The 12047-nt window shown below is 40.9% G+C and overlaps 1 protein-coding gene across 1 annotated transcript; it reads left to right on the top strand.

Annotated features, from left to right (window-relative positions):
- The first annotated feature begins 974 nt into the window (after window positions 1-974).
- Klhl9 (kelch like family member 9) lies at window positions 975-5394 on the top strand. The gene has a single exon (XM_031377828.1). The coding sequence runs from the start codon at window positions 1494-1496 to the stop codon at window positions 3345-3347; it is 1854 nt and encodes a 617-aa protein (XP_031233688.1). The 5' UTR covers window positions 975-1493; the 3' UTR covers window positions 3348-5394.
- The last annotated feature ends 6653 nt before the right edge of the window (window positions 5395-12047 follow it).

Here is a 12047-nt window from a genome sequence, read left to right as displayed (position 1 = left end):
CGAAAATCTTGAACAACAACAAAAAAATCCAGTAAGATACATGCCATTTAGAAAAAAGCCAGGAGTGGAACAGAAGAATATAAGTATATTCTTAGTTTGCATACAAGTAAACCCTAGAAGTATTTAGAACTTTGAGAATAGAGAATTATGGCAAATTATATACTTAATCTCAAATCAAAGCTAACATTTGCTAGTAGCTGAAGAACTGCACGTTAATAAAAATACTTATAAAAACAAAGTTCAACACAAGGGAAACCCAAAGGGCAACAATATTTTGTAAACATTGACTTGAATATTCTACCAAATATTATTATTATCCAAATCAGGATAAAATTTTGTTTTCAAATCTCTGATCTTATTATAGATTCCATAAGACAATGGAGGACAACATTTGTACACTCTGGAGAAAACAGTGGACAAAGTAAACTATAACTTGTTTAATTACTGGGAAACTGTAACCCTTTAAAAATAGTGCTTGGAAAACAAAACCCTGAAAACCGTATTTATGAAGGCATTATCTCTCCTGCCAAATATTCAAAATGTATCATTAGGACCAATATTTGTGACAAGTTAAATGTCATGTGTTTTAAATGTTCAAAAAAAAAAAAACCCTTTTGCAATCAACATTTTAATTGAGTTGTTCATTGAGTGTGCTGCAAACTGTAAAACTGTTCTTGAAGGAAAAAAAAAATTAAAACGATACAATGATTTCCTCTGCCAGGATTCTTCTGTTTGAACAAAGGCTGCGTTTCGTTGTTCTTCTGGCAAAGACCAGAAGCGTCAATCCTGCAAAGAATGCGCTCTTGAAAAGCGCTAAGAAAACCAACCACCGCAAGCTTAAGCACACGCACGCGCATTCCTGCAGGCTTACGTAATGGCCCCCTCCACAGGCCTCGCGGGCCGGGCGGAACCCCGCCCCCAGTCCCGCCCGCGCCCTTCCCCCATCCACCGCCCCCTTGCCAGGTCAGCCGCGCAAGCGCAATTGCTGTGCAGCCGCTCCTAGCCCGGGGGATCCTGGGATTCGGCCTTTCCGGAAGGTCGGGCTGGGTGTCGGTGTTAGGCCGCCGCCGTTCTAGGCCCACGTCGGAATTCCAGGCCCTGCTCCGAGCCCAGTTGGTGGCCGCGGCGACCCAGCGGGGATCGCAGAGGACGCAGCCGCTGCTCGCTGAGGTGCTGAGCCTTGGAGGGCGGCAGCCGGGGTGCGCAGGCCGTGGAGGCCCCACCCCCGCCCTGAGCGCCGCGGCGAAGGACGACAGCCCGGGCCGCCCGGACGCGGTGAAGCGGTCACGTAACTGCCTCGGGTGATGATTCACCCGCTCTCCTGTCAGATTTGAGGTGCGTACTGCTGCCGCAGAGCGGACGTCAGCGTGCCCAGAGCGGTGCTGCTGCTGCGACCGCTTCAGCGCCCTTCGTTCGGCAGGCCCGCGTTTGCCCGGAGCGTTCTCTTTGTAACGTCTGCGGCCTGCAGCTCGGGTCGAGCTCTGGGTTCTCCCATGAAGGTGTCTCTCGGTAACGGCGACATGGGCGTCTCGGCCCACCTGCAGCCTTGCAAGGCTGGAACTACGCGGTTTTTTACCAGCAATACGCACAGCTCGGTTGTATTGCAAGGCTTTGATCAGCTCAGAATCGAGGGGCTGCTTTGTGACGTGACTCTGGTGCCTGGCGACGGGGAGGAAATCTTCCCGGTCCACAGAGCCATGATGGCGTCTGCCAGTGATTATTTCAAGGCCATGTTCACGGGAGGAATGAAAGAGAAAGATTTGATGTGCATTAAGCTTCATGGCGTGAACAAAGTTGGTCTGAAGAAAATCATTGATTTTATTTATACTGCAAAACTGTCTCTTAATATGGACAATCTTCAGGACACTCTTGAAGCTGCCAGCTTTCTGCAAATCTTGCCGGTTTTGGATTTTTGTAAAGTGTTTCTTATCTCAGGCGTCTCTTTAGATAACTGTGTTGAAGTAGGACGGATTGCCAACACCTATAATCTTATCGAAGTGGATAAGTACGTAAATAATTTCATCCTGAAGAACTTCCCAGCCTTGTTGAGTACAGGGGAGTTTCTCAAACTCCCCTTTGAACGGCTCGCCTTTGTGCTTTCCAGCAATAGTCTCAAGCATTGTTCTGAACTCGAACTCTTCAAGGCAGCCTGTCGCTGGCTGAGGCTGGAAGACCCTCGGATGGACTGTGCTGCAAAATTAATGAAGAATATCCGCTTCCCACTGATGACGCCACAGGATCTCATCAACTATGTGCAGACAGTAGATTTCATGAGAACAGACAATACCTGTGTGAATTTACTTTTGGAAGCAAGCAATTACCAGATGATGCCATATATGCAGCCAGTGATGCAATCAGACAGAACTGCCATTCGGTCTGATTCTACTCATTTGGTTACCTTAGGAGGAGTTTTGAGACAACAGCTAGTTGTGAGTAAAGAGTTACGAATGTACGATGAAAGGGCGCAGGAGTGGAAGTCGTTAGCCCCCATGGATGCTCCTCGATACCAGCACGGCATTGCTGTTATTGGAAATTTCCTTTATGTAGTTGGTGGTCAGAGTAATTATGATACAAAAGGAAAAACTGCTGTTGATACAGTTTTCAGATTTGATCCTCGTTATAATAAATGGATGCAGGTGGCATCATTGAACGAAAAGCGCACATTCTTTCACCTGAGTGCCCTCAAAGGACATTTATATGCAGTTGGTGGGCGCAGTGCAGCTGGTGAACTGGCCACAGTAGAGTGTTACAACCCAAGAATGAATGAATGGAGCTATGTTGCAAAAATGAGTGAACCCCACTATGGCCATGCTGGAACAGTATATGGAGGTTTAATGTATATTTCCGGAGGAATTACCCATGACACTTTCCAAAATGAGCTCATGTGCTTTGACCCAGATACAGACAAATGGACACAGAAGGCTCCTATGACTACAGTTCGAGGTCTGCATTGCATGTGTACAGTTGGAGACAAGCTGTATGTCATCGGTGGCAACCACTTCAGAGGAACAAGTGATTATGATGATGTCCTAAGCTGCGAATACTATTCGCCAACTCTGGACCAGTGGACACCAATTGCTGCTATGCTACGAGGTCAGAGTGATGTTGGAGTTGCTGTCTTTGAAAACAAAATCTATGTTGTTGGTGGATATTCTTGGAATAACCGGTGCATGGTAGAAATTGTCCAGAAATACGACCCAGAAAAAGATGAGTGGCATAAAGTTTTTGATCTTCCAGAGTCGCTTGGTGGCATTCGGGCTTGCACTCTCACAGTTTTTCCACCAGAAGAAAACCCTGGGTCACCTTCTAGAGAATCACCTCTTTCAGCACCTTCAGATCATTCTTAGATCCAAGGTGTACTACCTTTTCAGTGTATCATGGGTGGTCTTGTACGTCCCCTTCAATTGTCTCTCCTTATTGCTACAGTTAATAGAAAAAGGTAACTTAGGGTTTTTTTGTTTTTTGGTTTTTTTTTTTTGGTTTGGCTTCATATTGTTTATTAAATGACTAACAAGTGCATTTTGAAAAGTATTAAATAATATTCAGCTGTTTTAACAAGTGAAAAAGATATAGAAAATTAGATGTTTTTGTGGTGTTGCATATGTCAAATTGTAGATGATCATAGTAAATGTGTAATTATGTCTATTATACTAAAAAATTGAAACATTTGATTTGACTGAAACATTAAATGGAGGTCCCCTGTTCTAACCTAAAATAAAGATTGCCAAGGTGCAGCTACCTCCTTGGATAGTTTTGGACAATCTGTTAACTAGGCTGTGTGATTAGTCTTAGAATAGTTGAAGTTTCTTAGGTAGACAGAAATAGTAACGATATAAACTACAAGAAACAGGTCAGGACTTGTTATCTCTCTGGAGAAAAAATAATAGGTGTGTACACTAGTCAGATATTCATGCTCACACAAAAATTTATGTGTACATACATATAAACTTTTAGACTTGATCGAAACTTCAACTGTTGTGAACATGACTTTATTTTTCTTCCAGAAAGCAGCTAATTTTATTTCAGTGAGAATTCAATGCCAGAGATTCCATGTCTAAAGTCTTAAACAGAATTTAGGTAGCTCAGGGCTACAACAAACCAAATTGACAGCCAAATTTGTCATTTAATGGAATTGTTTCTTTAAATGAAGTTTAATTAGTTTTTCTGTGTATTCTGTAGTTACATTCATTCATATAGATTTTTTAGCAGAAGGCAAGTTTCAAAGAATTTTTTTGTTTGTTTGTTTGTTTGTTTGTTTGTTTTTTGAGACAGGGTTTCTCCGTATAGCCCTGGCTGTCCTGGAACTCACTCTGTAGACCAGGCTGACCTCGAACTCAGAAATCCGCCTGCCTCTGCCTCCCAAGTGCTGGGATTAAAGGCATGAGCCACCACCTCCCGGCCTTTTTTTTTTCTTTTTTAATCTTTTACCTGTGAAATTTGGGAGTTAGGAAGGCAAAGAAGCATTCTCAACAAAGCTCCAGGATTTTAAGTTTAGTCTCCCGCCTCAGTCACTCTGACATGTTTATTATGTGATTTTGAGTGATTTCTGGTGCTGCTGTAGCTGGTAAGCAGCCTGTAATATGTGAGCTGCCTCAAGGCTGTGATCTGAGCAGAGATACACCCTATTCTGCATCAAATCAGAAATATGCCTTTTTAGCCTTGACTCAAGAATAGAACCAACTTCAGATCCCCTAAGAAGTCAGCTAAAGTATGCCTTCAGTCTTCAATACTGTGGGAATACTTCTTGGCTGAGAATTACATGGGAAAATCTTAAAGGGAACTTACCAGATGAATGGAATTATAGTGTCCCTTGGTAATGAGTGATACTAAATAAGTACTTTCCTGGGAAAATTGTTCAACTGAAGGAAAAAAATAGCGTGCACGCGCACACACAGCGTGTCTAGTCCTGGGAGAGTGCCAGAGTGTAAATCAGGAGCAATACTATTGGCAGTCCCTTAATGTAATTCAGACAAAGGAAAAGGATTTGGCTTCTGGCATCAGAACTTTACTTAACTGCCCATATATACATGTGTTGATTCATTTTAATGCTTTTCATGATTTCTGCATTGACAGAATTTTCATACTTTGTTTTTTTTTAAATGACTGTATTTTTTGTTGTTGTTAACTTCAGACATATTTGAGTGCTTTTAGAAGTTAAAGTAAAAATTGCTACTAACTTTGTGTATTGAATAAGCAAGTAAGAAATTGCATCCTGATTTTTTTTTTTTTCTTCTTTTACTAATACCAAGATTGAATACTTGTGTGTTTTGAATAGCTACATTTTCCCTTTGGTCAAATGTCAATGTCCTTTTCCTTGTGATATCTTTTGGAGTTGCTTTGTTTTTCATATCAAGTTACCGGATTTCTTTATATAATAAAATTACTTAACTGACATTTTCTTGTATTGCCTTTTTCTTTCTCCCTCTCAAACTCTTAGTTTTACAAATGGAGGCTGTTCAGTAGTTTTTGAAACCAAATTTGTCCCTTCTATATTTTGACCTTTGGATAACTTTCCTATGGTTTATTTTATTTTTTTATTGGAAATTTTATTTACATTTCAAATGTTATCCCCTTTCCCGGTTTCTCCTCTGCAAACCCCTGTCCCCCTGCTTCTGTCCCATCTTGTCCCTTCCTGTCCCCACCCATTCACCCACTCCCGCCTTACCAACATTCCCCTACACTGGGGCATCAAGCCTTTACAGGACCTAGGGCCTCCCCTCACTTTGATGCCACATGGAATTGATATAATGCTTTTTCATGCTGGTTCTCACATGCTGAGCTGTTATGGCAAGCCTGTTTTCTGTGCATGCTTTTCCTTTTGCCAAAAAAGCATTTCTGTGTCCTCAGTACATTTGACATTCTTGTTCTGTAATTAACAAGTACTCCTAGTCCAGGTAAGCACACGCTGCTCCATCTGCATCAGTGTTGTAAAAAGCTTTTCTTTGTTCTTAGCACATTTGACTTTTTGATTTTTCAGAGACAGGGTTTCTCTGTGTAGCCCTGGCTGTCCTGGAACTCACTCTGTAGACCAGGCTGGCCTTGAACTCAGAAATCCACCTGCCTCTGCCTCCCAAGTGCTGGGATTAAAGGCATGTGCCACCACTGCCTGGAGACATTCTTGTTCTGTAATTAACAAGTACTCCTTACCCAGGTAAGCAGATTGCTCCATCTGCATCATCCTAAGTCTTATACATACACCTCTCCTGTTACTTTCCAGTGTTGTATATAGTTGATGGCTTTCTTGGTAATCATACAAGTAGCTGGCTGATACTATACTACTATTACTAATTATAACCAGAACTTCTGTTAAGATGGAAATTCTAAGTGACTGAAATAATAAGCATATATCACTACAAAGCATTTTTAACATTTGTTTTAGTTTTTCCAAGTAAATGTTCAACAGTATTTACAAGCTTTCCTGGTATAAAAGTAAGATTTGCTCTACAAAATGAACAGGAAAATAAGTTATCTTTAATTTTACATGCCAGCTATAAACCCTGTGAATATTGAGTTCATCATACATACATATAAAGACATTGGCAAATAATTTTTAAAGCTGCCAATTCGTTTCATAGATAAACTATGATCACCATGACTTGCCTAGTTTTTCATGTGTAAATATTAAGAAATAATATGCATGAAATTTATCTCTTAATTACCAAATGCATCTCATTATGAAAAGTAGATTCTTTTGGAAGTTGTGAAGCATGTTTGTAATGTCAAAAACGAGGAATGGAAGAAAGGGGATTAGGCATTTAAGGTCAGGGCTTATAGGGCTTTATAGGGAGACCCTGTTAGAAAACAAAAAGATAGGCTGGGCAGTGGTGGCTCATGCCTTTAATTCCAGCATGTGGGAGGCAGAGACAGGTGGATTTCTGAGTTCAAGGCCAACCTGGTCTACAGAGTGAGTTCCAGGAAACCAGCCAGAGAAACCCTGTCTAGAAAAAAAACAAAACAAAACCAAAAAGATAAATTGTATTTTCATGCTGATAAATCCAGACTTGATTTTTATTTCTTTCTTTCTAATGTAGTTTATACATTGGTCATTTAAAGTTTTTCTAGCTCATAATTGAAAGTACTTTGTTCTTATGAAGAACATTTCTACACATTACAAAGTATCCTTTGCTCAATCAAAGTCTGCCACAGACTTTGGGGGGTATGTTTACATAGATAAGATTCATGTTTCCTCTTACCTTGGAGCTTGTTGAGGTTGACTGGAGAGATGGGTCAGCACTTAAGATACCTGTTTGCTCTTTCAGAGGCCCTGGCTTCAATTCTCAGCACCCATATGGTGGTTCCTAACTATTCATAAGTAACTGTAGTTAGATATTTTACCTTCTGACTTCTGTGGGCACCAGACGAGCACATAGTACACAGTGCACGTACATACATGCACGCATACATACATACATACATACATACAGGTAAAACACTCAAATCTAAAACAATTGTATGTATTGGGTTGTGAGGAGGTGTTTTAAAACTGCTTTACACAGAGAAGCATTCATTAGTTAGGCAGTAGTTGTGACTAATGGAATTTTATAATTTGTGTGTGTGTGTGTGGGTCACGTGTATTCATGTACACATCTCTCCAGTCCCACCCAGCAGTTTAGTTGAGATTTTCAATCTAGTTTAGTCAATAATTCAAACAGGTTGTTTGAAAATGTTATGTCCATGTAGTATATAACTTCATGAAAGTGCCGTAGATTTTATATTTCTGTATATTGATATTTGACTAATCCCAAAATTTCATCACTGTAAGTAAACCTGATTCAACTTTTAATTATTATACATAAAACTTTAGCCCATGTGCTACCAGGAGACACACTCAGTATAAGTCTGAACAGTTTAAGTTTTCCTAGATTCCTGAAAAGTATTTGCAATAGTGCCAACTGTATTTATAGCACAAATGTGCACCAGTTCGTGCGTGGTCCATTATGGATTCTAAGGCATCTTCACAATTCAATATATACTATCTTTTATTTTTAATTTTTTATTTTTATTTTTTTATTTCTGAGGTAGGGTTCTTACTTCGTAGCTCTGTCTGATCTTCAACACACAGAGATCTGTCTGCCTCCTGAGTGTTGGAATCAAAAAGTGTATGACATCTAGCCTAACAAGCACTGTCTTTTTAATGCCTCTGTTTAACTGTTAGTCTTTTTTTTTTTTTTTTGGTTTTTTGAGACAGGGTTTCTCTGTGTAGCCCTGGCTGTCCTGGTACTCACTCTGTAGACCAGGCTGGCCTCGAACTCAGAAATCTGCCTGCCTCTGCCTCCCAAGTGCTGGGATTAAAGGCGTGTGCCACCACCGCCCTTAACTGTTAGTCTTAACATTTAGTTATACCCTTAGCAATTTGAAACTCATGGATAACTTCAGTTTTCTCCTGTGATACAATAATTATTTTCTAATAGGTTCCCACCCTTCTTTCTGCATGAAATGTGGAATCTAACTTGAAGGCAGGTTTTGGAGATAAGCAAGAAAAATCTAATTTTACTTGCCACAGCAGTAAGGTGCTTGAGACGTTTCTATAGTTCCTGTAACCATGCCTGCCAACTCTTAACACCCCAATTTCTTACAAAGCCTTTCATAATATCATTCTACTTCCCACTCTAACTTCTGTTCTCTCTACTTCCATGTCTGCATATCTTAAACTTTTATTTTCCTCTATTTCTGTGAGACCCCACTGGCTCTCACACGATCTCATCCCCAATCCCTGTAGCCTGGTTACATTTTAAAGACTCTTGAGATGTCAGCTTAACAATAACTTCTGGAAACTTCGCTGACCCACACAGTCTTCGTGTGCTGCATGATTCTGCACTTTCCCTGTCACAGCCGTTATTGCTGTCAAGTGAGTGCTCGCTCGTCCACCCCCTACAAGACTGGCAGCTCAGAAGCAACAGGTAGACAGTCAGTAGAGACGTGGGAATAGGTAGTAGAAAATACATTTGATACCCGTTAAAGTTCCAAGGTTGGTGATTTTATATTAGTTTCCAACGCATGCAGTGGCTAAGATCAAATCAATATCCATCACACATGATTTCTCTATAAAGGAATAGTAAAATGGGTTTGGTCAACTGATGTTCTATTCATCTCCTTCAGAGCCTCGGAAAGCTTTCTACCTAATTACTTTTCCATTAGAATTGTTTCCCTTGATAGAGTGTTCAATTAGAAAAAGTAAAATCTTTAACTTAACTAACATTCTCACAAATATAAGTAAATTGCTGGAGCATAGATACTGAAAGTGTTTTGTGACTAAGTATCTTTGGATTAATGTTCCTTCTTGATTTGAGGAGAGAGTAAAGGTTTAAGGGCACTGTGTACCTGAGTCTGAGTCGGTGTTTAACTTCCTTTGCCTTTAGCAAGCAATAGAAACTGGAAACTGACCATATATGTAAAGAATAACTTCTGACAGCATAACAGTTTTTTTTTTAAAGAGAAGCTTTAGTTATTACATATAAAAATAACATTTCTTTCTGCATAAAAGTAGGATTTCTACTTTTTAAAATGTCTTTTATAACTGAAGCAGAAAAATGTCTGTGGGTTGAGTGAATATTACTGTCTTGACGTAATATATTAGTAAATGAGATCCAACTCATCAAAACGGGATCTCATGCCTCCCTCCCACCCTGCTGAGGTTTCTCATGCACACCAGGCACAACTTTTATGTGTTGTTCTGTGGAGACTGGCTGCTTGGGCATGCCTCTAGCAGCTAGGCTGGATTCTCCATGCTCAGGTCTCTTGTATTTCCCGTATGAAACAGATAACCAGAGATTCTTTTAGGTCTTAAAACCATTGAGGTCTTCAGGGTTGTGTCAGGAGAACAGAGGGAGCCTGAGCCTCTTAGGTCTTAAAACCATTGAGGTCTTCAGGATTGTGTCAGAAGGACAGAGGGAGCCTGAGCCTCTTGGGATTTGCTTTTGTCTACTTGTCTTGAGGAAACCTACAAATATAATCTTGTCTTTGAAACAAGGGCAAGTTCCTGATTTGGCATGGAATTGTGATGTCTCATGCTTGCCAGCCATGGCTCAGAGCCAAGCCATGACTTAGAGCTTAGAAGTAACTGGAGCTGGGCAGTGGTGGTGTATGCTTTTAATCCCAGCACTTGGGAGGCAGAGGCAGGTGGATTTCTGAGTCCGAGGCCAGCCAGGGCTATACAGAGAAACCCTGTCTCAAAAAAACAACAACAAAAGAAGTAACTGGAGACCTACACCTTCAATATAGGACTGACCCCACTGGCCTGGAGGATGCAGCTGCTTTGTGGGATTCTCACACAATACCTCCAAGACTTTCAGACTTTGTTTTTATCCAAGTTCTGGTTCCACTCTTCACTTAAGGAACTCAGATCATAGATGATCTCAGCATTTCACTTAGTGGAATGAAAAATCAGTGTACTCAGAAAATGGCAGATGTCCAATTCCATTCCAGTAGGATGTGTTCATCCAAGGCCCGCAGCTGAAGTAAAAAACCTACCCGAGTGTTAATCTGTCCCTTAAATTCTAACACTTAGTTGTTTGATCCTCGATGTCATTTTTGTACTTCAAAAGTTGTACACAAGTACATATGCCTTATCTCTTTATATTTCCCTTTAGAGCTACTACTCTAGAGTTGAGTTTATCTACTCTTTTAAAGAGAGACTCTTGTAAACAAGAAACAATATTCATGTTTTCTGATACAATCTATAGAAAACAGTGCCATAGGAGGGAAACCAAATCATAGGTCATACAGTTGTCTTCACACTATCTAAAAAGGCACTGACTGCATTTAAATGACAGCACACTTGGCAAGGAGCACTTATGAGTAAGAGACATCTGGATGGTGAATGCCCTCGGGAAGCAGGAGGACATGACTATGATTAATTAGACACTGGAGTGCTCAGTGGAGCTTTGTACTTTCTGTTAATAGAGAGAGGAAGTGGGTTTTCTATGGATAAGACCATTTTGTTGTCAACAGGCATAATTTGGCCTCTTTTGGGATGCCCTTTATTACTTTTCACAAATCGCTTTTGTCTAAAATTGTTAGTACTATGTTGAGGAAGAGCTCTGAGATTTACCACTGTCAGGTTCCTGATTCTCCTTCCCTTTTCAGTTGGTTGTTGGCTTTCTACATATTATCGAAAGACTTTTTTACAAATACATACATACATATATATATATATAATGTGTTTGGTTTTTCAAGACAGGGTTTCTCTGTGTAGCCCTGGCCATCCTAGAATTCATTCTGTAGACCACGCTGGCCTTGAACTTAGAGATTCACCTGTCTCTGCCTCCCAAGTGCTGGAATCAAAAGTGTGCACCATCACCACCACCACCACCCAATACACACACACACACACACACACACATTTCAGAGTTCAAATGTGTGTGTATGCATATATGAGGGTGTACAGGTTCATTTACTCCTCTGTGTGTGTGTCAGTGAAGGGGTAGAGGTTGGCATCATCTGTCTTCCTCTATTGTTCTTGCCATCTTTTGTTTTGTTTTATTTTCGAGACAGGGTTTCTCTGTGTAGCCCTGGCTGACCTGGAACTCACTCTGTAGACCAGGCTGGCCTCGAACTCAGAAATCTGCCTGTCTCTGCCTCCCAAGTGCTGGGATTAAAGGCGTGCGCCACCACTGCCCAGCACCATCTTATTTTTTTAAGACAGGGTGTTCACTAAACCTCTCAGATAGGCTGACTAACCAACAAGCACCCAGGATGTTCCTGTTGCCCTCCTGTGCCAGCACAGGATGTACGAATATGTCCCACAGTGCCTGGCCCTTACATGGTGCTGGGGTCTGAACTAATTCCATAGCCCTTGTTCAGAGCTTTTATCATGAATTTTATCAAATCTTTTTTTCCTGTATCTTTTGGGATGATCATGATTTTATCTCCCACCCTATTATAAGATACACTTATTGGGCGGTGGTGGCGCACACCTTTAATCCCAGCACTTGGGAGGCAGAGGCAGGCAGATTTCTGAGTTTGAGGCCAGCCTGGGCTACAGAGTGAGTTCCAGAACAGCCAGGGCGATCCAAAAAAACCCGGTTTAGAAAAACCAAAACATATAT

This window comes from Mastomys coucha, unplaced genomic scaffold (genome assembly GCF_008632895.1).
Source record: "Mastomys coucha isolate ucsf_1 unplaced genomic scaffold, UCSF_Mcou_1 pScaffold18, whole genome shotgun sequence".
Taxonomy (NCBI): domain Eukaryota; kingdom Metazoa; phylum Chordata; class Mammalia; order Rodentia; family Muridae; genus Mastomys; species Mastomys coucha.
This window is presented reverse-complemented; position numbering and strand designations above follow the sequence as displayed.